Source organism: Tiliqua scincoides, chromosome 2, assembly GCF_035046505.1.
Source record: "Tiliqua scincoides isolate rTilSci1 chromosome 2, rTilSci1.hap2, whole genome shotgun sequence".
NCBI classification, from domain to species: domain Eukaryota; kingdom Metazoa; phylum Chordata; class Lepidosauria; order Squamata; family Scincidae; genus Tiliqua; species Tiliqua scincoides.
Window position 1 is genome coordinate 246726348 of NC_089822.1, and position 27459 is coordinate 246753806.

At 44.8% G+C, this 27459-nt stretch overlaps 1 protein-coding gene across 4 annotated transcripts; it reads right to left on the reverse strand.

The window, feature by feature from the left end:
• Nucleotides 1-499: 499 nt before the first annotated feature.
• IMPDH2 (inosine monophosphate dehydrogenase 2) lies at nucleotides 500-25824 on the reverse strand. Of its 4 annotated transcripts, none has more exons than XM_066613419.1 (15): nucleotides 25637-25824; nucleotides 18742-18790; nucleotides 18312-18413; nucleotides 15966-16040; nucleotides 15121-15327; nucleotides 13372-13459; nucleotides 12819-13018; nucleotides 10785-10875; nucleotides 8793-8888; nucleotides 8242-8313; nucleotides 4028-4171; nucleotides 2504-2648; nucleotides 1978-2121; nucleotides 1332-1415; nucleotides 500-726 (listed from the first exon to the last, which is right to left on the reverse strand). In XM_066613419.1, exons 1-15 carry the CDS (start codon nucleotides 25732-25734, stop codon nucleotides 615-617), a joined length of 1707 nt encoding a protein of 568 aa, XP_066469516.1. In that variant the 5' UTR covers nucleotides 25735-25824; the 3' UTR covers nucleotides 500-614. The 4 variants fall into 4 exon arrangements, with proteins under 4 accessions (XP_066469516.1, XP_066469517.1, XP_066469518.1 ...); XM_066613421.1 differs by having other exon boundaries at nucleotides 633-772; XM_066613420.1 differs by lacking the exon at nucleotides 8242-8313.
• Nucleotides 25825-27459: the final 1635 nt, after the last annotated feature.

Consider the following 27459-nt stretch of genomic DNA (forward strand, 5'->3'; position numbering starts at 1 on the left):
ACATTTCTTTTGCCACAGTTTATGTTCCTTTTTATTCTCCTCATTAGGGCAAGACTTCCATTTACGGAAGCTTCCTTGCCCTTCACAGCCTCTCTAACTTGGCTGGTTAGCCATGCGGGCACCCTCCTGGATTTAGTGGAACCCTTCTTTCTTTGCGGTATACACCTCTGCTGGGCCTCTATTACTGTTGTTTTAAGCAGCCTCCATGCACTCTGGAGAGATTGGACTCTTTTTACCCTCCCTTTCAACCTCCTTCTAACCAGCCTCCTCATTTGAGGGAAGTCCGCCCGTCGGAAGTCAAGGGGTTTTGTTAGAGATTTGCCTGGTATTCTTCCCCCAACGTGCACGTCAAAACGGATTGCAGCATGATCACTGTTCCCCAATGGCTCAGTAACATTTACATCTCTAACCAGGTCCTGTGTACCGCACAATATTAAATCCAGTTAATGGAAAGATCAAGCTGCGTGGCTGCAATTTCACCAGAAAGAAGCTGGAAATGGTCTTTTCACCTTTGTTTTATTGCAAAACACACACATGTATAGGGCTTCACTTGAGAGCCTTGTTCAACTGAATAGCACTTCTGGAATAAGATGATGCAGTCTCTTCAGCCTTGGTCAAAGCAGCCGATGAACCGGGGCAGCTCCAGGCACCTCCAGCAAAACGGCACTTTTGTGAAGAAAGCAGTTCATGAGCTGAGCAGCACATGCACCACAGGGCGAAGAGGCCCTGGAAAGGCATAGGGGACCTTCATCAGAAAAGGCGCTTTTCATAGCTAGGCCAAAAAGGGAAAGGAAACTGAAGTTATTGGCTTTCTTCAACAAGTGCTACAACAACACATGGTGTTAGAAGTGGCATCAGGTGTCAGCCACATGGGGCAGTGGCAGAGGGCCCACCTGGCTGACCCCAGAACCCTCAAGTCTGGTGGTAGTACCCAAAATGCCATTGGGAGTTGAGCGAGTATTCAGTGCACGGCAGCCTAGTGGAATCCTTTCCACTGCTGGTGTATGAGAGTGGATGGAAAGGCAACCTAGTGCTTAGTGGAAGCAACTGTCCAGACCGCTCTTGCTGATAATGTCCAAGGCAGCTCTTGGGCATCTTCCTGTACACTACAGATAAGCCTGCATGAACCTTGTCAATCATGGCCACGGACCGGTTCTGAGCTGCAACAGGAGACCCTCAGGCAGAAGGCACTAGACCAAGTTGTAAACCAATGTGTGATCAAAAACAAAAGTCGCAGGTTGAATTTTCCTCCCTGCTGGGATCCTGCGTATGTCATTTGTCAACAAATGACAAATCACATGACATTTGTCAACACTGCACACAAAACTTACGAGTGGAGACCATGAACCCCTCCTTCCACCTGGGCAGAAGTTGTCCTCTTTTCGAATTTCAGTTCTCCAGAATACATCATAGCCCTGTTGATGAAAGACAAAAAGGCTGAGGTGGCATTCATGAATTGCAGAGAGCCATGCACTTGGCATGACAATAGAGAGAAGCGCAAGCATTCCACAAAACAATACAGGCAAAGAGCTTGCACAAGTAAGGAATTCCATTGTGAACTGCATGCTTACGATTAGCCAACATACTACACAAGAACTAGCATGGGGAAACTGGTGCCACACTGATCATGGATCTGCCTCCTTTTCCATTCTGTTGCCAGGCAGTAACCCACACCATTTGAGACACCCACACCTGCCTACCTAAGCGGGTAGGCAGGAGTAAGTTGCTTTAATGGCATACAATCTTTGGTAGGTTGAATCCTCCATTGCCTATTCCTGTGGATAATTAAGACTGGCACATAACACAAACTTTCTCACCATACTGTGGCCTGAAATGGGAGTAGGGGGGTCTTGTCTGATGGGTTTAAAACACACTTGTTTCATCTTGTCCCACAGGGGTACTGCACACAGCAAGCTCCAGAATGATCCCCAGATATACAGTGGACAGTGTGGAGTAGCAGGACTGTCATGTTCTCACCTCACTTGTGTTAGACTCTTGGCACCAATATCTTGGCAGGAGTGCTGGATGCCAGCGATCAAGTATGGCACAAACTTGTGGATGGAGCCCTTGTCTTGTACAGCTCCAGAGACCCCCTGGGCCACTTTAATTTTATCAGTTTCGCTGAGAATGATAAAGAACAAAGTTTGAGAGAGTTGCAAAGCAGGAGTGGTTTATTTAGTACATCAGCTATTTCCAAAGGAATGGAGGGAAAGCTCATCCATCCACCCCCACCCTGTTTAATAAAAGCTTCAAAAAGGTGTGTACTGAAGATATTCACCCTCCACCAAGGCCATCAAATACCTACCCAAATAGAAGGTATTGGCTTTCTACTGAAAGGCATTCAGGCTACATTTCTAACAAGCTTCCAGGGGAATGAAAACCCACAAAGGTAATCAGCTGCTTAGGATGTCAGGTTCACAGCTGTCTTATCTCAATCTGCATGCATTATTTTGTACAGGTGCATTTGGTGCCTTCAAGCAGTCCCAGGCCAATCCTCTCCTACCTGAAGTATCTGTTCTGGCTACCCAGATTCTTGTCCATGGCATCAAGTGATCCCATACCCCGGTATTTCTTCAGCCTGATTCCGTCGGAGAAGAAATACTCCCCAGGAGCTTCTGTGGTGGCAGCTAGCAAGGAGCCCATCATCACTACAGCCAACAGAGAAAGCAAAGCAACTGAAAATGCACTGCAAGCTCACACCTAACCCCTATTCTCCTGCCACCATCACACATAAAGGCCTAGGACTAGGCACAAGTGCATGCCCCTAGCAACTCTCTCATCTTGTTTTCCTTAGGCGAGGCTTCCATGGGTTTGTGTGCATTTATGGAGACCCACTCTAACCAAGTCTGAAACACTGCTTCTGAGGACAAATCTGCACGGCAGTTGTCTGTGCTACTGATTGAGCACTACAACTCTAAACCAGAATAACAGAAAGAATCTAAGGAAGAGTTTCCTTGCCAAATAAATTATCTCTCCAACTTCAAGATTAGAAAGCTGGCTGTGCAAACTGCACAGCTACTGCTGGTATCTGATGATTGATTCTTACTCTCTGTAGCATGGGCTACGAGAGAGAGAAGGAAGACAGGCACCTCTGTGAAAAGGTAATGTTCAGTGTTTGGAATTGCACATATCTGATCCTGGGGAGGAGGGGAAATCAATGCATGTGTGTCATCAGGGGGCATGAGTGCTGAAGGAGGAGATATCAGTGGTACACAATGGCTTCCACACTGAACATGTAAAGTGGAGAAGTATGACACACACATCTCCAGACACACACGTACATGGATTGGGAAGCCTTGCCAAATCTGGTTTCCCAGATGCATGTACAGAAGTGTTTCCCTGTAACAATTTTAACCTGCAGCACTGCCCTTGGTAGTTAGATACTCCTGCCAAGACTTGCTCTAGCCCAAGAGTTCTCTCTAGTGGTTACCTGCACCCACAGTAAACATATGCTGAAGAGAGCAACCAAAATGATCAAGGGGCTGGAGGATCTTTATGAGGAAAGACAGGGTTTGGGGCTTTTTAGCGCGGAAAAAAAGGGATTAAGGGGGTACATGACTGAGACTTATAAAAGTATGCATGATATGAATTCTTCTCCCTTTCTCACTACATTAAATCAGGGGTCATCCAACGAAACTGATGGAAAACAGACAGAAGGAAGCACGTCACACAGCACAAAATTAATCTATGGAATTCACTAGCCTGGACAGCTATGCAAGGGAATTAGACAAATTCATGGAGGACAAATCTATCAATGGCTACCAGCCATGATGCCTATATGGAAAGAAGCAATGGTGGGAGAGGGAAACACCTTCATCTCAGGCTTATGAACTATTCAGAGGCAACTGGTGGGCCATTCTGGGAAACAGGATGCTAGATTAGGTGGGCCTTTAGCGGATCCAGTTGGGCCCTTTTTTAAAAAAAAAGGTATAGTACCTTTGAAAAAACCACTTTGGCACCCCAGAATGCCAGACGGTCTCACTGGCACTCGTGCTTGAGAGCAGGTCATCCAAAACCCCCATCTCACCTGTGGAAGCACCAAGAGCAAGAGCCTTGGCAATGTGACCAACATTTTGAATGCCGCCATCTGCGATTACTGGCACACCAAACCTCCGGGCATACTCGGACACTTTGTACACTGCTGTGGCTTGAGGCCTCCCGCATGCTAAGACTAAACTCAAAGAGACAGACAGAGAAAGAGAAAAGCAAAAAACAGTCAGTGACTGGCCCAGAGCGGACAGTTTGAGAATCCCTCCCACCTGGTAGTGCATGGCATCTTTCTGCTACCTTTTTTTTAGCGCAAGACAAGAGAAGCAAGTCAGCCTTAGGAGAGGTGTCCACCAGAATGCATCTGGGAAGCACGTGTGCTGCTCCAGTGACTGAGAGGAAAGCTTCTGGCGTAGCTCAGAGGGCAATAACCCACAGACTAGATAGAAGTTCATACAAGCACACTGATCAACCTTAGTTTTATAAACATCTGCAGGGGACCATTGACCATGGCTGAATGTAGCATTCAGCCAAAAACCTAGAAAGACTCAGAGCACATCAAAAACGCTTCTTGTGTTTGGTGGCCGGCACATGGTTCTTATCAAGCCGCCTACCTCCTGACAAACAGAATGACTGAAATAAGAGCAGCCAGCCAACTGCAAATAAATCCATGTACAGCTTTAGATGGTATCCACAGGAAGTGAAAAATCTTCAGAAAAAAGAGAGCCTTCAGAACTCACCCATGTGACAACAGCGGCTCTTTTGTGCTGAGCCACCAATAATAAGCTGTCCCAGATTTCCTAGCTGTTTCCACCCATGCAGCAATTTGATGGTCAGGCTAGAAATTATGCACACTGTACAGCCAAGGTCATGCACAAACTCTGCCACAAGTGTCCCACCCTTTTCCCCAAACAAGACAGTCTCCCCCTTCCCAATTAACTGGAGGCCTTTTCTCCATCACGGTTAGTAGAGTGTACTGAATGAGACCATGACCATGCACAGTTAGTCAGAGTGCAAACTTCCTGTTGAATGCAGGGTTTCAGGTTTACTGTCTGCACTGCTAACACTATCTTGGGTCTTCACCAGGACACCAAGCCTGATATGAACTGCTTTTGCACGGGCACAGCTGCCGCTCCTTTCCCCTTTGGTTTCCAGGCCTTAGTATAAGACAGCCCAGAGTGGGAGTTTTGTTTATTCTAGGAAAAGTTAGTTTTAACATCACTGAAATCAACTGCATTGAACTGGAACTCAGTCAGCCATGAAAGGGGACAACCAGAGAGGAGATGCAACAACATTAGTACTAAAGAGATGGTCTCGCTTTTGCGGAGGCAGCATCAAGGCTGCCACACCCTGAGAAAAGGTTTTCGCTATATAACAGCTCCAAGACCTATGGAGCAACATACATATATGCTTGGAACAGACACCTTGGACTCTCAACTAGGAACCAAGTTATGCGGGGGGGGGGGGAGGAGAGGGAGGGAGAACAGGACAGAATTTTGCAGTGTGTTGTACAGAATGCACTGTATGCTGAGACCAGTCCCTTTATGAGCATGTTGGAACCAGGAGCAAAAGACAGTCATACTATCCCAGACCCCAGCATCAAGACTAACTCAGGAGGTGTCAGTTTCCAAAGCAGGGTTTGCAGTTTACCATGGTAATCTGGTAGAGTACTACTGTCCACTATTTTGATATCCAAAGAACAAGACATACAAAATATATAAATCCAGTCTTTTGCTGGCCCAACCCGTCGTTGTCCTAAAGCCTGCAACCTCGTTAAAAAGGGATGCCTGGGAATACACACACAGAATCTTGCTGAATGTAAGAGATAATGGAGTGAGGCACTTTTTCAAGTGGGTGCTCCTCTTTTTTTAGCAGGGGGAGAGTAACTGGCCCACCTCAACCCAGCACTGTCTGTTCTAGTGGCCGTCTGCTGGTATTCATTTGCATCTTTTTAGATTGTGAGCCCTTTTCGGACAGGGAGCCATTTAGTTATTTGATTTTTCTCTGTAAACTGCTTTGTGAACTTTTAGTTGAAAAGCGGTATATAAATACTGTTAATAATAATAATTCTTGGGCTATATAACACAAAAGCTGAGAACCCTGCTGTACAGCTAGTCATATTAAGATCATCTGATGAAACAAATTACCGTTTTGTGCCTATCTAACACTATTCAACTAGGTCCCACTGCCTGTTAGAACTATGGATCGAATCCTGAATACATTTAGGAATTAGGCCACCAGACGCCTACACAAGCTTTACAGATGCCTGATGCCTGTACAAGCTTGAGTTTTAAGGAGCATTTGTTCTGGCAGAATGGAAAGACAGTCAATTCTCAGACACATGAAAAACTCAAGGTTCATACATATGGGCCTAAGTGACAAAAGCTTTTAGCAATGGGCGAAATGCATATTACGAAATTTGACTGTAATCCAACTAATTCTTATTGATCCAGTAAAAATAATTTTGTACTGCTTGAGAATCTGCAGTGTTTTTAAAAACTGAGTACCATAGAAGAAGAATGCAAGTGTAAAGTGTGAATTTCAAGCACGGGAGAGGTGGGGACAAGACAACATGTTTGCATCAGAAATAGACTTTTCTTTGGATTATTTTCCAAATATTAGGAAATTCTTCATTGACAGTTTATCAGATTGTACAGAACCCGAAAGATGGATTTGCAAACCCAAGAGCAATGTGGAAGACCAGGCTTGTAAGAGGTGGATGTATAGAGGAGACCTTTTCCAGAATTGGAAAAGGAAAATAATAAAAGTCAAACTGTAGTCAAAATATGTGCCTTTCTGCTTGGACGCAGCATTCTATTTGGGAGAGGGCTTGCTACAGCTAGGTTAATATTATTCCAGGGCATAGACAACTGTGGCCACGTGAACCTCAGAGAATAAAGATACAATCTGTAGAAAGACCTTAAGATCTGATAGGGAAATAAAAGCATATAATCTTGTTGATTACAGTAGTTGGGATCCAAAGAAAAAAGGCATGCACGTGGGAAAGAACTGAATATGGACTTGGGAAGTTTTACTTGCTTGCTGCCTCTAAAACCTAACCCATAAGCTAAAACACAGGCCTTGAGTGTTTGGGGCTATGACGGAAATCCGTGATCCTTTTGCAGGAGAATGACTTGTATTTTGATGCACTGTGTGTCTGAAAAGCAAACCTCTTTTCAATCAGGCCACTACTTGAAATAACTTGTTACCAACTTTGCCCAATATAGAACAGTGAGACAGTTCTGCAGCTGTCGTCAAGAAGGTCATACAGAAAAAAGAGGCCCGTTACATCTTCCCCAGAAAACCTCCATACTCAGAGAGGAAAATTCTATTATCAGCTTCCTCACCTGTGTGCAACAGGAGCAGAACCGATTGGGCTGAAGCCCCCTTCCACATGTACACTATGAAAAACCTTTACAGCAATGTGGGCACAAGTTCCTTGTATAACAAAAAGGGGCTGCAGGGGCACATATAGATCATGGTTTTCAACTATTTAAAAGGATGCCTAGAAAGGAGAGGATAGCATACTTTGCTGATGCTGAAGGCACAAGACGTTAACATGAAGTGGATTTAAACTGGACATTAAAGAGAAGCTTCCTATCTTTGAAAGCATGAAAGATATTTATGGCAGGTGTGGAATACTTTCCTTGCAAATTTATAAAGAAAATACCCAGGCTGGTTCAGCTTTTCAACATAGAGCTAGACTGCATAATACTAAGTAGACTCTTGTAATCATCTCTTGTATCATCTCTTGTAATCCCACAAGTGAGCATGAAGAAAATAGCTTTTGCCAGCACAAAAATCAGTCCCATTAAATACATCCTAAAGACAGGACATTATTTATTTTGTACTTCACACCAGGATGGAATTTAGCTAATTTGATCTATTTCTACCTCTGATCTTAAGAGATTCATATGCACAGTTGCTCTCTCATGAACAAGTAATTACAGTGCCTTTTTTACATAGGAAGATAGACGCAGGAATCTTTAATGCCAATTCTGGATTTCAGAGAAGGGAGAGAGATTCACCTGGTACTATAGAGGATAACATTAATACCCTGCTTTAGGAAAGACACAGAATCAGCTGAGAAGTTTCTTAGCTTCAACAACCAGTATCCAAAGCCACAAAACCCCAAGTGTCTCTATAACTATATTATTCTCAAACAAGCAAGGGGACAAGTGGGCAATTGGCAGCCAATCAGAGCTTAGCTCCAAGACACAGAATTAGGGGGTGGGGAAGGGGGCAATGACTTACTATAGGTGCCAGTGACAGTGGAAGGGCATTTGGGGCTGTGGGACTTTAGGTCTGGAGGGATCTTTGGAGCGGCTAAACAAGACAAAAAACATACAATTTAGAGAGAAGAGAAAAGCAGCAAGAACCAGAGGTTGCCCTGAATAGTGATGCAATGCCAGTGGGCAACCTGGCATTGTGCAGGCAGTCTGTGCTCCACTAGCTGCAAAAGGGAATGAACCCGATGACCCTTTCCAAGTAACAAATGATCCCGGCAACCCAACACATCTCTCCTCCCTGTTCTAAGATTGACATGATATGAAACCAATCTGATATGCGGTCGCAGTCTGACTTCTTTGTCCTGGTCACTCACAGGGGCAGCAACTTCTCAACTCCTGCACTAGTGGTATGGCAAACGTGCAGATGCCCCTCTTAGAATCAATGACTCAGTGGACAAGATCTAGCCTCCCCCCCCCAACATTCTACACCTCCTAGACCAGCATCCCCACAGTTCAGGTTCTTTGAAGTAGAAACCATTAAGGAGAATGGATTGATGATACGCCATGTCTTTTTACCTTCTTGTGTGATGCAGATGGAGCCACTGCCCATGCCAACTCTCAGGGCATCAGCCCCGGCATCAATCAAGTTCTTTGCCTGAGCTGCCGTCACCACTAGGAGAAAGGGAGAAAATATTTTCAGAGGGAATAGGAAACTGGACCCCACCAGCCTGAGCACGCACCAAGAAGCTCTTCCTTCTAAATAGGTAGGAATGATGTTATAGATGCTCTGATTTCAGAAAGCGGAAGAAGTGGTCATAATTTCAGCAAGAAAATTAAGCCTTAATTCTGGGGCTGACTAGTTAAGTCCCAGTCAAGTCACTTTTGTACTCATAAAAAGATGATCTACTGTATTTGGAATTTTTACATTAATTAGATAGGAAAGCATTCTGCACAACCAAGGTGCTTTGGATTAGGCCAGTGGTATTCAAACTGGGGCATTGCGACGCGCCAGCCTGACGGCCCTGGCCTCTGCCCCCTTAAGGGGCAGGGGGGAAGGCAGCGACACGATCCCCAGGATTGCGTTGCTCAGGGGGGCTGCAGGGACTGGAATATACTCACCAGTCCCTGCAGCAGCCTTCCCAGGATGTGGGGAGCTCTGCACGAGTGTCTGCAGGGCTCCCCATGTCTTCAAAAGTGAAAGCGGAGCGATCGCACGCCGCCTCTGCAAAACCACAAGTGGAGCGTGATCACTTTCACTTTTGGAAGGCTGGGAGCCCTGCAGATGCTCGCGCAGGGCTCTCCGCACCCCCGACAGGCTGCTGCAGGGACTGGTGAGTGCAGCCCATTCCCTGAAGCCCCCTTAGCGACACAATCCTGGGGATCGCGTCCCTGCCTTCCCCTCACCCCCACTGCCTCCCTCCCCTCCCTTCCCCTCCCTGGACTTACTGTGGTTTTCAAACTCCCAGAGAGTTTGAAAACCGCAGGATTAGGCATTCTAAGAAAGAGAAGTAAATAACTCTAACATGCTGTGCCTTTATGTCTTCCTATGTTCTTTGCCAGGCATGAACACATCCTGTTGGCTTCAATTTTCTTGGTTGCGGCACACACACTAGCCTTTTAGGAGTTTAAGATATGGAGTTGCACTCATTAAAGCTCTTTTCAAACCCAGCAATTCTGAGTATAAATCCTGCTTTTGAAAAATAATTAAGCTTTCCCCAAGCACCGTCACTTAAAACAAGATTCAAGACAAGGATCAAGATTCAAACAAGGATCAAGATTTATATCCCTAAAAATTAATAGCATTTAAAGATGTCTCTCTCTAAACCTCTGAGTGGCAATAATGTTTCCCCACCTCACTTATGGTGAGTGTGGAGACCCAGCTCTTTATTTCTGTTTTACAGAGGGGGAAGTGAGACAAGGAGCCAGTTGACTTGCCGAATGCCACTCAGTGAACTGATGGGATTTGAGCCCTGGACTCCGACTGCTAATTCTGCGTGAACTACCATAATTCCACACAAAAAGGGCTCCTTTCACCAGCTGAACAGAAGATGAATTATGAGGCCCACATTTAAATAGCAAAAGGTTGAGCACTATAAGAAATATTCAGCAGCCTGTAGCGCTACAGACAATCAAAGGCTCACCATCCTTGGTAGCCAACAGATATTGTCAACTCTATGGTGATACAAAATTCTGGAGTGGCTTCACAGTTAAAAAAACTCAGGGCCCAATCCTAAACAATATTCCAGAGCTAATGCAGCTCCAACAAATGTTCCCTTACCTTGGGGAGGTCTCCATTACTACCCTCCCCCACCGCAGGATGCAGTGCATACCCCACTGGCATGCCTGCATCAGTGCTGGAAAGTTGGATAGGATTGGGCCCTCATTCTCACATGGTAACAAGCAAAAAAGCCTACTAAGAGTCCAATCCTCTGCATGTCTACTCAGGAGAAAGTCCCATTACAGGCCGTGTGGATGGGATTGCAGCCTAAAGCACTGTCACATCTCTACAATTCAAGGAAGAGAGCATTACAAAATTAACTGTTAATTTAGCAATGAGTATCTTGTTACCGTTGCCTCCAATGACCTGTACTTCAGAGTATTTCTCCTTGATGTATTTGATCATGTTGATCTGGAAAATGGAATTCCCTTGGGAGGAATCCTAGGGGGGGAAAATCAAAACACAAGACCTTAAATCTTGCATAACTCCTTTTAAGAAATCGAAATCCATCTAGGCTATTTTGCTATCCATTTTGATTTAGTTCTGAACTTCTATGTCTGATGATGATCTTGAGAATTCAACAGCTCAGTAGAAGTTCTTGTTTTTTTAAAGAACAGAGCTAATTGGCACTTCATCTCTTCTGCATCTCATATTTTTTACACAAAGGGAATTTCAAGCCAAAGAAAGAAATGCAAACACTTCTCTGCTCTGTATGATTTAATACTAAACAGATGATGAGAGAACACAGTGTGATATTTGGTTATGACAGAAAATTCAGACTCAAGGTTTTCTTTACAAATCTGACTAAGGAACAAGAATGAAGTTTGTACCCTGGTAACAGGATGTGTACAGAATTTATTAGTGAACTCATTCTCCCATTTTCTTATCATTGCAGTTTGAGCAACCCTTATCTGGAGTGCTTGGGACGGGAAGGTGTCTGGATTTCAGAATTGTCTGGATTTTGGAATAATTGCAGAAATATCATGAGAAATGCGACCCCTTGCTCTTTTCACTGTTACCCAGACAGGTGTCTGCTGGCATCTTTGACATTTTTCAATCATGTCTGTACAGGTACACACCACAGAGGAGAGAATAGAATTTACAGCCATACCTGCACCGTACAAGGGAATGAACACAAGATCTTCTAGTATGCACACTACAGAAAGTTTTTAAAAGTCTTTGACAAAAATGTCTGGATTAAGGGATAATCCGGATAAGGGGTAATCTACCTGTACTAAAAAGGACTTCTGTACACAGTAACTTTTGGCAATAGCCAAGAGTTCACAGTCTCTGAAATGAGAAAACTGCAGCTGAGAGATTATAAATGTCATAAACCAAGGTGAAATGCAAAGGCTACCTGAATCCGTGTCTATAGGAGGTATGACTAGATCTCTACACTTAAAATCTCAGAATTTTACAGCCAGATAAAACAAATTCTACAATCAGACCTGTGCAAGTTTAAACACACACTTCCTAATCTATGCAAATCTCAACTCACTGCCTGGGTCACGTTTGGCAAGAAAGGTGGGATATAAATGTTTTTAAACAACATATATAATAGTCCCTACAATACTCTTCTCCCCCTGCCCCCATGTCAGCTTGTTTCCATTGCATGGACAAAGATCACTAGGTGATTATGAAGTAGGATGATTCCTTTGAGGTTGCAGCCCTATACAAACTTACCTGGATGCAAAACCTACAGAACTAAATGAGAGAGTGCTTGGAAAAGTGATTCATGGATTAATGAAGCATGGAAATTTAGAAGGCAGCATGACTGCAGGCATGTGATGGGATGAGCATGTAATTTACAGACATCCTATCTCCCACGGGGAAGTCCCTCACTACCCCTACTGCCTACATATTAACCAGGGTTAGGTTTTCAACAATAAACTATAGAATGCTGCTCTTTTAAAATAAAAAGAGCTGCGTGCAGAAAAGTATAGTATAGGATAGTGTATGGGATGGGATAGCAAGAAAAGTCACATCTGTTCAGATTTGCGGACCTGTCCGCTGCCTGCTCTCAGAACTTTCACCAGGATTGTGCTGGCTCTAGAACTGAACGAATGGGCTACTCTGATTTAATGCTATCCTACCTACCCCACCCACCTCGACCAAGCTTAATGCTCTACAATATATTTACTTAAAACTTTTTTTATCCTGTCAACCATTCAAGGCAGCTTATAAGCATATATAAGAACCAAATACCTATAAACATTAACAGCGTTCAATAATAAAATATACAATCCAACAGAACAGCAAGGTATTTGGAAGCAGCTGGTCAGTAATTACTAGCAGAAACAATATGTAAAGAGCCAAAGTCCAGGTTCGGCTAGCTAGGCATTTCCCCCAATGCAGACTCTGACACAGCCGTCCCCAGCACTCACCAGCACAACAACATCCACGCCAGCTTGCACCAGGAGATCGAGACGGTATTTGTCGTCTTCATGGGTCCCAATAGCAGCCCCACAGAGCAGCTGTTTCTTGGCATCTTTGGAAGCCAGTGGGTAGTCCCGATTCTTCTTCAGATCTGTGCGAGCAATTATGGCCACCAGCTCATCCTTTTCATTGACAATGGGCAGCTTGCCTTAAAAAAAAACAGGAGGTAGCTAAGAATTACTGCTGAATTATAACTGTGGTTCTTCCTGTTTTACTCTCCCCAAGCTGAGGGAGAGTGTGACCTAACCAAGACCACCAAGCTAGTCCATGACTGAACAGGGATTTGAGAGCGGGGGCCCCAAGTTTGAAGTTCAGTATCCAGGACTACAATGACAATATTTCCTCTGAAGAGACAATGGGGTTATTTCTTTGGGCTCAAGATCTTTCACATACCTAAAAAACCAACAAGCCTGGAGATCCTCTGCAGCATGGGGAAACTGTAGCCCTTTCTTGGACAAACTGGTAGAATGACATCACTACTGGCACACTACTTCCACAAACCTTTTTTACTCCGCTGCAAGATTTCATTGGCTTCTTTTAATGTAACTCCTGCAGGTGCTACAACAAGGTCTTCCCGCTTAGTCATGATCTAGGAAAAAACAAAGTAAAGTTCAAAACAAAGTATGAACTTGCTTCACACTGAATCCAACCGCTGGTCCATCTAGTGCAGTATCGCCTATAGTGATCTCTAGGGTTTCAGATGGGGTTTTTCCAAACTCAAGCAGTACAGTACTGCCTAAGAGATGGACAAATGGCAGCCTGGGGTTTCTAGACAGCTGAAAGCAACTATAGTATGTACCACTTTTAAAATTAACCATTAGGGAAGGCTTGAGGATATCTTGATCAGGCTCTGTACAAAGAGCTTGAAAGGGGAGATGGCAGGCAAGAAGGAAACCCAGACAATATCATAGTCCAAAAGCCACAGTGCAACTCCAGCAGTTGTGGTGGCTCCCCTGATCTGACCAATGCAAACTTAAATGTGGTGAAGTTTTCAATTTAATGGTTGACATCAGATTCTTCTGGGAAGACCACAAGCAAAGCATGAAGGAAATCGCTCTCCAGAGCCCTTGCCCTCCAGCAATTGGTATTCAGAGGTACACTACTTCTGAGCATGGAGGTTCTCCATTAAGCTATAATGACCAATAGGCGCGATTGAAATCTCAAGAAATTGTCCAATATCCTTTTATTAAACCCTCTTGTGGTCAGTACCACACCCTGTGAAAGTACATTCCAAAAGTTAACTATGTTTTGTGTAAAGAAACCCTTCTGCCGGCCCTGAATATCTATCCCATCAATGTCACTGGGTGCTTCCAAGCACTAGTGCTATGAGAAAGGGGAAAATGGTTCTCCAATTTCTCAGGTTCATTCATAATTGTATTAAATATCTATGATAACTTGCCCCCTTTTCCCGCACGTTATTTGTTTAAACCCAACTACCCAAGAACACTTAGCCTTTCCTCTTAGAGAAGGCTCTTCCAGTTTCACTCTCCAAGAGACCTAGTCACACAACTGGAGGCTCGTCCTTTCCTGATGAGCATTTGTTCAGGATACAAAGGGGAGGATGGGGGATTATAGTTACTTTCTGCTGGGTTGTGCCCTAGAGAGCTATTGGCGAGGATGGCTCAAGAATTATTTTCTGGCTTAACGGCATTCACGGCAGGTTCAGTGCTCAAACCACTTCTGGAATAGTTTCACTGGCTTCCACATGTGGCAGTTCCTGAGCAAGCAAATCTAAGGAACTTGGCCTTTGGGAGTATAACTAAGACACTAGACACAGAAGGCAGTGCCCTAAATCGGAAGTGCTGAAGCAAAGAGTGCAGCCTTGCACAGTCTTTCTGCAGTTCACATTTCATCAGAGCTCTTTTGCAGACATGTCACATGCAACTCCCCTACAGGGGTAATTAGAGAAGATTTAAGATCACTCCTGGGAAGCATGAATAATGCCAGCCTAAAGATAGCGCAGGAGAGCAGAGCTGGCTCCAAGGCACCTCAGAATGCTGCAATGCTGAAATCGGATGCCCAGCTACTGAGGCAACACTGATGCCAATCTAAGAGGGTTTTTGGGCACACAAAGGGGGAAAAACCAGCGAGTGCTAACAGAAACAAATGCTGACATGTACTGCACTAGCTGACACGTGTGTCAATTCCTTTGGCCAGCACAAAAATGCTCAGAGGCCCTCAAAGTGTCCCAGCATTAACTCCAGGTTTGTTCTCAGTTTACCCACCACAAAGCACAGTGAATCCACTGACCTCACTGAGAGGCAGATCATGCTCTTCCTCCTTCAGGAAGTCAATGTCTCGGGATGAAATAATCCCCACAAGGCGGCTGCCCATCTTCCCATTGTCCGTGATGGGGATGCCACAGAACCCGTGACGGGCTTTTGCTTCAAATACATCTCGGACACGATCTTTGGGGCTCAGCACTACTGGATCTGTGATAAATCCTTGTTCATATTTCTGGAGCAGAAACCATTCAGAAAACATTTTCAGTAAACAAGAAAAGAGGCACAACAAGCTATGCCACGAGGAGCACAAAGGCATATAGCCTAGCACGACAGTCCCAAGAAATCAGTTCATGCGGCAGCAATGGTGTAGTGCAGGGACTTTCAAACACCAATTTCAGCACACAATTAGGGGTGTAGTCCCTTGTAGACATCCAAGAAAAGCAAGTAGCCAGTTGCATTCAGCTCACTTCTGTAGGGGAGGCCAAAGCACCTTGTTTAAATCTATTGCAGGCATCAGTATTAACCATGATTAGTGATAAGGTCAATCAAAGCCATCTCAACTTGCACTAAGTCAACAGGCTAGTTGTGCAGCTGACCAGCAAGCCCAGCAAAGTGGAAAAAAAAAAGCTTCAAACCCTGTTTATGAATGAGTGCAACTATCAACCATAATTAGAGTTAGTATGAGCAAAATTCATGCTGAAGAGAGGGGGCGGGGGAAGCACAAAACCCCACAGCCTTGTGGTAAATCCTTAACCATAATAAGGGATAGGTAAGAGTCAGGCTGATACCAGCCCTACACGGCAGGCTCATTAGATTCTTCTCTCCAGTGATGTTCTCCTGGACAGACAGTCCTCAAAACATTGGCTTTACCTTAACTTTCCGTACTTCGTTGGCCTGGAATTCAGGGGTACAGTTATGGTGGATGAATCCAATCCCACCTGTGAGCTGGGAACATACAGAAGGAAGCACAAGTTTCAATCACCGTATCACATCTTTCTTGCTATCAGCCAAGGGGCAAAGGGAACATAAGAGGAGCCCCGTCAGATCAAAGACCCATTGAGTCCAGCTTCCCGTATCTCACAGTGGCCCACCAGATGCCTCAGGGAGCACACAAGACAACCAGAGACCTGCATCCTAGAGCCCTAACTTGCATCTTGCATTCCGTGGTAGCGTACTTCTAAAATCAGGAGATTGCAGGTACCCATCATGGCTTGTAACCTGTGATGGACTTTTCCTCCAGATATTTGTTCAACCCCCTTTAAAGACATCCAGGCCAAATGCCATCACCACATCCTGTGGCAAGGAGTTCCACAGATTAATTACATGCTGGGTAAAGAAATATATTCTTTTGTCTGTCCTAACTCTCCTGACACTCACTTTTAATGGAAGTCCCCTGGTTCTGGTATTGTGTGAGGGGGAAAAGAACATTCCTCTATCCATTCTATCCATCCCTCGCATAATTTTGTGTGTCTCAATGTCCCCCCCCTTTACTGGAAAAGAAGGCTCATGGGAATTAATTCCCAGTTGCAGTTTAATAAAAGGCTTCCGCTTGCAGATTCAGCTTTAGAAAGGGCAGAGCCAAGTACCAATACAACAAAATTAAAGACTTGAGAGTGCTACAGTCAAAACAGCAGCAGAGGGGTTAGGGCTAGAATTACTTCAGCTAACATTCCATTAACTAGAAACAATGTGCCAAGGACTGTACCAGACACAAAGCTGGCAATGACATGAATAAATCTCTCTCCAAGAGCACTCAAAGGTTCAACTTTCAGCTGGTGTGTTTCTAACAGGATTCCTTCAGTACAGACAGCTTACGGAGAAATGGGGGGGGATCATGTATTAATCTGTAGCATGCTCTATTACATAAGATTAGAAGACAGCTCGTTCTTAACTACTGGTGGAGTATTTTGAACTAAGCTTTCCCCCTGTTCTCTAGCAGGACTCTTGAGCTATCACACCCTGCAGAGATTCGAGCAGAAATTTCACCTCATATTCACCACATAAGCCAGGAGATTTGTTGGAAAAGAACTTGTCAATCATTTTTGAGGAACAGCCCAAGATATACATTACCATAGTAACCAACACTTCCCACAACAGATTAACAACTATAAATGGTGAGACAGTAAATAACTGTAAAGTATCTTTCCATATTCTTCTTTGCTTTCTGCATCTAAGCAGATTAATTTCTTTTCCTCACAGATTGATTGACTCTAGCCATCAACTGCAAGCGGGTCATAAGCAATCTAAATAGGCTAAGGGCAGTAACCATCTCTAATCTCCCCCCGCCCCCCACAGACAAAAATCAACATTTATTTGCTAAAACAAACTGTCTCCTTTTCAGGAGGTCATAATTTAAGTCAGACAGACAAGACTAGAATCATGTACCAGCAAGATCACTGAATCCAACCTCCTCAATGCAGGTAGTTCCCGCTATATCACCCCCAATAGGTGACTATCCGCCCTCTGCTTAAGGACCTTCAGTGATGGAGAGACCACCTTCTGTGGCAGACTGCTCCTAACATTTAATCAAAACGTAAACAGACTTCATGGGAAGTTCAGGGACACACAAGGATTTATGTAGGTGTCAAACTCATCTCATACAGAGCACCGAAGTTAGCATTCAGGGCTCCAGCCAAGGGCTGGAAGTGATGTCATTAAGCAGAAAGTGATATCATTAAGCAGCTAATGGCCAGAAATCAGACCCTGTTCTCATAGAAACTCATTAACTGCAAATAACAGAAGAGAAAGTACACAAATCTTGATCATATTTCAAGATTTGGGAAAGCCCAATTTTCATGTGGACTGACATTTCAGCTGTAACACCTCAGCAGCTGAGAGCCTGAGGGTCAGATAAAAAGCTTTCAGGGGCCGCATCTAGCCCCGGGATCTTAAGTTTGACACCCCTGATGTAGGACATACAAGGATTTATTCAAGTGGATGCTCCTCTCTTATTTAGCAAGGGGAGAGTAACTAGCCCACCTCACCCCAGCAGTGCCTTTTCTAGTGGGTGTCTGCTGAGTTCTTCTTTCATCTTTTTAGTTTGTGAGCTCTTTTGGGACAGGGAACCATTAGTTATTTAATTTTCTCTGTAAACCACTTTGTGAACTTTTTGTTGACAAGCGGTATATAAATACTGTTAATAAAAATAATAATAATAATGCCCAAACTAGGTTAATGCCATTCCCCCCCCCCAAAGCACACACTTCTGTCACTTACCGCCATTGCAATGGCCATATTGGCCTCTGTTACAGTGTCCATAGGGGAAGATACCAAGGGAGTTTTCAAAGTTATCTTCTTGGTTAGAGCAGAAGTCAGGTCCTTAAAAAAAAAAAGAGAGTTTGGCTGCAAACATCACATCACTTTCAAGCAGTCTGTCCCATGCTCTTAGTAGCAATACAATCTAGAAACTTTTTTTGTGTTTTACAAAAAGATTCTGAATATTTTTTAAAGAAGCACAAAAGGCGTTGGGCTGGTCAGCACTGTAGAACAGCTTCTCCCTCACAAGAGGTGAGCTGGCAAATCAAAAAGCACTGAAGGGTGAAAGATACCCTATTAGCACTATAAGAAGAGACAGACAGAAGGGAAACAGCACTTGCTTCATAACATTCATTCGACATGTTATACAAATGTTAATCTCAGGACTCACCACTTGGTCTGCTGTGAAATCTATGTAGCCAGGGAGTATGAGGAAGTCACTGAATAATGGGAAGGAAAGAGAGAACATGCTATTGCATTTTATAAAGCATTTTGCGGAGCCTCACAACAACCTCAGATGAGATAGGCTATCATGGTTTCCATGTTAGAGACTGAAGAGCCTAAGAGTCGCCAGAGGATCCATTCCTGGGTATAATCCAACTACCAAACTGATACAGGCACTGATTGGGAAGATGAGTGTAACACTTGAGGCAATACCTATCTGATCCAATGCAAAGGAGTTAGCATGAAACAATAGAACTGTCAGAGATTATTTGTTTTCAGAAGGGTGAAAAGAAGAACTGAACTTCAATGCTCATGCTTCACACACAAGCCAAGGAATGCCTCCTGTCCCAAAATACAGGTTCTTAATCGTAGCCTCAGAACCTATTTTGTCAATACCAGGGTTCTACACACACACAAATTAAATATACAGGTGGGACCTCGGTACCCAATGATGTGGTATCCAGCGATATGACTCACCAATGATACTGAGGTTGACCTTTAAATGCCTTGTAACAAATAAAAAAGCACCAAAATCCAATTTCCTACCTTTGTGTGGTTAAATAATTATAATTTCATTCAATTAGATTCAATTATACACCCCATCTAGTAGCTGATTGTAATATAGTGTCTATACCAATGGGGCAACAACAGAGAAGCAAGAAACCTGGAAGTGGGTCTTTAAAGCTATTTTTCCACTAATTTGATATCCACTAACTTTTTTTTATCCATTGGAGGTTCTGGAATGGAACCCACATGGATAATGAGGCATGACCTGTAGTAGTATTTCTTATCACATGGGGGAGCTGTTTGTACAGTTGAGCGCTGAGCAATACAGCATTAGAGAATGCACCATTAAATCTAATAGGCAGGACACAAGAGCCAACCAACCCAGAATGCATTGTTCTCATGGCTAGAATAATTGGCAATCATGCTGAAACAGAGTGCTGTAATAAATCAGCGTTAAACAAAGCTGCATTATGGGAGGTATGATTGTAATGAAAAAGTAGTTGAGCATATGCAAAGTACCTTTCCTCACCAGTGAGCGATGTCCCACACACAATTAGGATAGCTGCAGATTTGTTGTGGTGCAGGGATTTGATTGTATTAATTGCCTTCTGCTTATGCCACCCCTCCCAACCAGGCCCAGATTCTTTAGGTTTAGCTGTTTTGAGAGAGTCTTGAGAGCTCAGTGGTAAAACACATGCATGTTCTACCCTTCACAGGTTCAACCCTTGGTGCATCTTATCTGGTAATGACCTCTCTACACAAGACTGCCAGCCAGACAAGACTAAGACTGAACGGACTAAGATGAACAGAATGGCCTGAAAAGCTTGAGGTCCCAGCAGATTTAGGTGTGGAGAAAGATTCTTCAAGTCACACTCACAGGGCAAGACTTTCAGGCAGGCTAGAACATCAGGGAACCCTTTTTTAGAAGTTAAACATTGATGGTCACAACACATTATTTCATGTCCACTACAGGCTAGTCCATTTATTTTATTTGTTTTTCTGCAAAGCCTCAAAGGAAGGTTAAATTATAATATTCCCTAGTTGATGTTTAACCAAAATGCAGTACTTTGTTTGGTCACCTTTCAGAATCCTCCAAAGACCTTTCTGTTTTACCAGCTCCCTCAATCAGCACCTATCAGCCATGACAGCTAAAGGCAGTAAGCTTCTGTCTACAGATGTCGGGGGCAACCAACAAGGAAGGGCTACTGTCTTCATGCCCTGCTTGCAAGTGTCTCAAAGGCACATCACTGACTGCAGCTGCAGACAGAACGTTGGACTAGCTGGACCCTTGCTCTGATCCTGCAAAATGTTTCTGGTACCAGTTTCCTGAAGCACGGGTTAAGTCACCAGGGATGTGTCACAGTATATACTATTTTACCTTTTGAGGAAGTATTTCCCCCTTTGCTGAAAGTGTAACTATCCTGAAGGGTCAAAATACAAAAGATAACCTGCCTTCCTATAATCTACCCCAGGGGTGTTCAAACTTTTTGGGAGGAGGGCCACATCATCTCTCTGATGCTGTGCCAGGGGCCAGGTAAAAAAAAAATCAATTTACATTTCAAGTTTGAATAAATTTACATAAATGAATATATTAGAGATGGAACTTATATGAATTAATGAAGGTCTTGCAATAGCTCAAGGTCTATAAAAGGCCTTGCACAAAGCAAGGCCAGCCTTTCCTTTTCTGCCACTGCTGCATCACAGATGTGAAACAGCAAGCAATGGAGGGAGCCCTTATCCCACAGCTCACAGAGATCAAACAGTTGGCTGTCATGCTGAGAGCAATTGCATCAGGCCAGCACAGGCTTCAGCAAGTCTCTGGAGGGCCAGAGGCTCACTGGAGACTGGGAGTCCTTGAGGGGGCCCCAGGCCTGGGGTTTGGGCACCCCTGATCTACCCCTAGCTGTTTTTGCCTGATCTACCCCTAGCTATTTTGCCTTGCCAAATCAAACTTGATCTGTGCAAGAAAGACCTTGCTGGATTAGACTAAGGTCCACCAAGTCCAACAGTGCCCCAGGAAGCTTGCAACCCAATCCTATGCATATCTACTCAGAAGTAAGTCCCATTAGAGTCAATGGGGCTTACTCCCAGGAAAGTGTGGATAGGACTGGGCTGTTATAAGCCAAGAAAAAAGGCAGCACTTATTTCTCCCCAGCAATTGACATTCTGAATGTGTCAGCACATGAAGGTTCCAACTGGCTGTCATAGCTGAAAGACCTGTCCTCCATCAATTTGTCTTTACTATTACACCTATTTTCACATTTAAAAAAATAGCTTGTCACACTTTTGGGGGGCCCCAAAAACATTACCGGTTCACTTTCTTCTCCAAGTCAGCCTCTGTGACTCTCTTTTAGATCATTCCTAGTTAATCAACATGATTTTCCCCTGGGGGCTGGGGATAAGAATAGGCCTTCAGTTTGGCTGTACTTGTCCTAAGAGACGACTAAACAGCCACTGGGTAGGTGGGACTCCTTAGCCTGGGAAGGCAGCTCATCTGAGAGAAGGAAAACTCTGATCCCAAACCTCCACTGCCTTGTGGCTACATTCAATTATGGAAAAGGCTTCAGGCGTCAACCTTGAGGCAAAATCCGGAGCCGGAGTCCCTGAGGTAGTTCATGGCTGAACACAGTCATGTTCTGGCAACTCCTGCAACGCTGTATTGGCCTCTGCCTTTCCATTGGACCATTTCAGCGACGTGGAAAGGCGGGATTTGCTGCATGGGAAACAGTCTATCCTCCATATCTACTTTACCCAGGCTTCGCGCACAGGAGAGGACACTGTTCCAGAACCACCATTCAGAGCGCAATACCATAGTCTTCTGAGACTGAAGGATGCCAACAACAACAACATGATTCTTGAAATGAGGAATCCAGAACGCAACACAAAGGATATAAATGCATTTTCAAACATAAAGGAAAGTTGCAACACCTTCAATATAATCAAACATTGTAGCACAAGTTTTTGTGCAGTACAGCCTACTTTGGAAGACACATGAAGTGCTGTCCTTGGCTGGCAGATATATTTATGTCCATGAGGCCAGAGAGGGGAAAGGTTGCAGCCAGCAGGCCCAAGAAAGACCAAGAAACGTAAGGAATGGCCTGTGATATTTCAATCCAGAGCTCAAACTCACACAAGATAACACAGCTACCATCACTGTGATAAATCCATCTTCATAGATTTGCTATACTAGTGTAACCCCAGTAGCTGGAGAGAAACTCTTGGTTTCAAACTACTGCTTTGTTCAATCTGATGCTGGATTCACTTCCACCCTAAGTGAAGTCCTTTTGTCTGACAACTTTTAGGTCAGCAGTAAAGAATGCAATATTCTCCCACAGGTTTACCAATGTTTCCCATGTTTATGTTCAATTTATGTCTAATGCTTTTAGAGAGGGATTAAAATAGGAGAAACAGAATAAGTCAGTACAAACCTGAATTTAAAAATGGGAACAATCAGAAACTCATCCTCTATATCACAATCCAAGATAGAACATGACAGATGTGTGCGCAATAAGTTTATTTTTATAAACAAAATGCAAAAGCTCCTCTCACCAATGGACACTTTACTGCATCTGTTACTAGGTAGAACAGTTCCTGCCCATCCTAAAAAAGTTATTTTCTCAACTGCAAAGTTTGCTTTCAAACGTAAACTATTTATAGCTAACCTTCTTCTTGGGAGGGGGTGGTACGGATAAAGAAAGAGGGTCAGTTTTCTGGTGCAAGAATTATTTCCAGAGCTATTTCAAGCATTGCTTGTATAGCACCAGGCGCACACTTGGTGGGGGAGGAGTCTATGAAGCATATGTACAAACATGTGTCACATGCTCACTAGAATCATTTGGGGTTACATAAATCTCCACCTGAAGATATAGTGATAAGGGCGGGATAAGATGGAAGGGAAGACCAAAAAGTTAAAGAACTACTAGCTAACCTTTTGCTTAAAGACCAAACTTGCAGCTCTAACATGGAAATGCATGAATCACCAACATAAGTTTTTCAAAGGCTAGAGCAGTGGTATGGTCTCCGCTGCTCAATATTTTTTATACACGACAACTAGGACTGTGATGGAATAGAACACACTCCAATTGGCCAGGCAGAAGAACGGAGGTTGAGGAATGCCCTGGCTTGGGTTTTGCACCTATAAGGATAATCAGAGAGGCTGTATCAAATCTAGCTATAAAGCTGTGAACTGCAGTAAGGGGCAAGATACATTTAGGTGACACCCAGGGAGTTCATACAGGTAGATAGCTTGAAGGTACAAAATGCCTTTTTAAAATCCTGCTGGCTATAGGGTCCACAGGCTCTTGGGATCATCTACCATCACAAGCATTGGAGGCAGGATAATTGCTATGTGAAACAATGTCAAAGGAGCAGCGTTAAGAAAGGGAGAAGGAACAAAACAGCTCTATGAAATGACTTTTAGCTACAAGCTTTAAGTAGCAATTTGCTCTTAGGAGAATTACCTGACCTATGAGTCCTTGTCCCAACAGACAGGCCTCTCCCCTCCTCATTTTTTTTCTTCTGGAACAGGTCCTGCTCACCAGATATAGACGAAAAGAGATCTGCGGTATAGTATGGGAACAGATCTGCTTCACTGGGCTTGCTTCATGCAAGCCTTGGAGGGGGCTGTTCTATGCTACAGACTGGGCACAAGGTGTACTTCAAAAGACCCCCTTGTGCGATAGGATATACATGCTTACAGGGCCAAGCCTGATCTGCTTTGGGCTAGGGGTCTCTATCTCTCAGGGCTTGAAAGCATAAGTTGTCGGCTGAAGATCTCACTTTACATTGAGAGAGCCCCTAATCCAGAAGGGCAACGCAAAGCCCTCTCCCACTCTTTGGGGACGTGAGCAGAATTCACCAATCATGCGAGAAGAGAGTGGAAAGAAGCTGGCAAATGGAGCTAGAACAAGGCTCTTGCAAGGTCACTGAATGCCGTAGGCTGAATCTCAATTAACATCTGGTTTACAGATAGGTCTGTTTTTTACCTCTCTTGTGAGCCACCTTAAGCTTTCCCAGGTCTAGAAAGATGGGATATACAGTCAGTTTCCTTTATACACAAATTCGCTTATTCGCAACGGGCAGAACTGCCACCTACTCTCATTATCTGCAACTTTGAATACTGTGGTTGGGTCAAGCCCAGGAACCGAGCACAGAGAAACAACCCCCTCCCCACTGATCAGCTCTGAGCCCTCTCCAGCAATCTTCAAGGTCAAGGTTCAGTCAGCAGGAAGAAGATGTTAGATGAGCCATTGCTATCATCCAGCCCCAAGGTAAGATTTAGGTCCATAAAGCTCATGAAGTGAATGATAAAGAGGGTCCCTTGGAACCTAACCCCATTTTCCCCATAGGCTCAATTGCTCAGTATCTGCTAATTCAGTATCCACAAGGTTTTCCAGGAACCTAACCCTGGCGCAGGGATTTTCAACCCTTTTCATCTCTCAGCACACTGACAAGGCATTCAAACTGTCAGAGCACACCATCAGTTTTTTTGACAATTGACAAGGCACACCATGCTGCTGGTAGGGGGCTCAAATCCCCCAACTGTCCTACTAATGAATGACCCTCTCCGACATCTCCTGGCACACCTGCAGACCATAAGTGGCATACCAGTGTGCCGCGGCACAGAGGTTGAATGCAATGAAAACTGATTGTAGTCCTAGGAAGACTCAAGGTGGCTCACAAGAGGTTGAAAAAAACCCCAGGTCTATCTATACACCAGACATTATTATTGCTTATTAACTTAATTATTGTTTATTTATTAATTGTTATACATAATTTTGATACATAACAACAATTAACACCCCCTTCCCCCCAGCACAAACAGGAGTCCTACTGCCCAAAACTATGCATGTCTACTCAGAAGCAAGTTCCATTAGTCAATGGGGCTTACTCCCAGGTAAGTGTGGATAGGATAGCAGCCTTAGAGCCCAAGCCTAGGCATGTCTACTCAGAAATCAGTCCCATTACAGTCATTGGGACTTACTCCCAGGTAAGTGTGGACAGGGTTGCAGCCTTAGAGCCCAATCCCATGCGTGTCTACTCAGAAGTAAGCTCCATTCTAGTCAATGGGGCTTACTCCCAGGTAAGTGTGGAGAGGAGGGCAGTCTGAGAGCCCAAGTCTGAGCAGGTCTACTCAGCAGTCCGTCCCATTACAGTCAATGGGGCTTACTCCCGGGTAAGGGTGGCCACAGTTGCAGCCGCGTGTCGGCGGGGCTCACTCCCAGGCAAGCGCGGCCAGCACTGCAGCCTCGGAGCCCCGCCGCGCGTCTGCTCAGCAGCCGGTCCCACTGAGGCCAGGGGCCACTCCCGGGAGCGTGGCGGGACGGCAGCCTTACTTGTAGGTGAGGCCGTCCCCGCAGTTGAGCATCTGCTGGGCGGTGAGGCCGTCGTCGGGCACGTAGCCGGTGCCGCCGCTGATCAGGTAATCGGCCATGCTGGGCGCCCGGGCGGACCGCGGCAGGGAGAGAGAGAGCGAGAGCAGAGCGCGCGCCAACCTCCCTCCCTCGCTCCGCCTCGTGGCTGCTCCCTCCCTTGCGCGCGCACAGGCTGGGCTCCTACAGCCGGGCGGCGCGTGCACGCTCTGACGAGACCAGCCGCGCGCTCCAAAAGACTCTCGAGCCTGGCGCGTGACGAACGCCGCCCCCTTCTGCCTTGCGCTCATAGCGCTATAGACTTCAGTGCTAGAGTCACACCGTTACGTGCACAGGGTGTAACTCCGGGTTGTTTTAGAATATTTTTTTAAATCCCTCTGCCCCGGGGTAGAAATGAGAGGCGGTCCCCCGGGAAATCTCCCTTATGCGTACATATGTATATGGTATATACATGTATTGGCAACCTTCAGTCTCGAAAGACTCTGGTATCGCGCTCTGAAAGGTGGTTCTGACACAGCGTCTAGTGTGGCTGAAAAGGCCAATCCGGGAGTGACAATCCCTTCCACACCGGGAGCAAGTGCAGTCTGTCCCTGGTCCGTCTCCCTGGCTATGGGCCTTCCTTCTTTGTCTCTTTGCCTCAGACTGTTGGCAAAGTGTCTCTTCAAACTGGGAAAGGCCATGCTGCACAGCCTGCCTCCAAGCGGGCCGCTCAGAGGCCAGGGTTTCCCACTTGTTGAGGTCCATCCCTAAGGCCTTCAGATCCCTCTTGCAGATGTCCTTGTATCGCAGCTGTGGTCTACCTGTAGGGCGCTTTCCATATACCCTCCCCTTTGGTGTGGGAGAAGGGCAGGATAAAAATTATATATATATATCATATATGATATATGGTATATGATGTATACCATATATCATAGACACTCAGTATATATTATTTTTATCCTGCCTTTCTCCCACACCAAAGGGGACTCATACATATACATATATGTGTGTGTGTGTATGTATATAAAAGTATATATTAATATTGATTTAAATATTTAATATACACTATATATAAGAGATTATATATAGATATTTATAAAGATATAGATAAATTTTATGTGTGTGTGTATATACACGCACACACACTATGTATACGTAATATTCTATTTTCTCTTATTTGGCAACCTTCAGTCTCGAAAGACTATGGTATCGCGCTCTGAAAGGTGGTTCTGGCACAGCGTCTAGTGTGGCTGAAAAGGCCAATCCGGGAGTGACAATCCCTTCCACACCCGGAGCAAGTGCAGTCTGTCCCTGGTCTGTCTCCCTGGCTATGGGCCTTCCTTCTTTGCCTCTTAGCCTCAGACTGTTGGCAAAGTGTCTCTTCAAACTGGGAAAAGCCATGCTGCACAGCCTGCCTCCAAGTGGGCCGCTCAGAGGCTAGGGTTTCCCACTTGTTGAGGTCCATCCCTAAGGCCTTCAGATCCCTCTTGCAGATGTCCTTGTATCACAGCAGACCAAGAACTGCTTGTATCGCACCTGTAGGGCGCTTTCCTTGCACGAGTTCTCCATAGAGGAGATCCTTTGGGATCCGGCCATCATCCATTCTCACGACATGACCGAGCCAACGCAGGCGGCTCTGTTTCAGCAGTGAATACATGCTAGGGATTCCAGCACATTCCAGGACTGTGTTGTTTGGAACTTTGTCCTGCCAGGTGATGCCGAGGATGTGTCGGAGGCAGCGCATGTGGAAAGCGCTCAGTTTCCTCTCCTGTTGTGAGCGAAGAGTCCATGACTCGCTGCAGTACAGA

What these genes read in the sequence shown, in the direction of transcription:
- IMPDH2 (XM_066613419.1), bottom strand. Translation starts at nt 25,734, where the DNA reads ATGGCCGATTACCTGATCAGCGGCGGCACCGGCTACGTGCCCGACGAC. An exon ending in ACAGGTCATTGGAGGCAACG is followed by an intron (nt 8,889 to 10,784) that starts GTAACAAGATAC and finishes CCTTTCTCCTAG; the next exon opens with TGGTGACGGCAGCTCAGGCA. An exon ending in AGCCAGAACAGATACTTCAG is followed by an intron (nt 2,122 to 2,503) that starts GTAGGAGAGGAT and finishes TATCATTCTCAG; the next exon opens with CGAAACTGATAAAATTAAAG.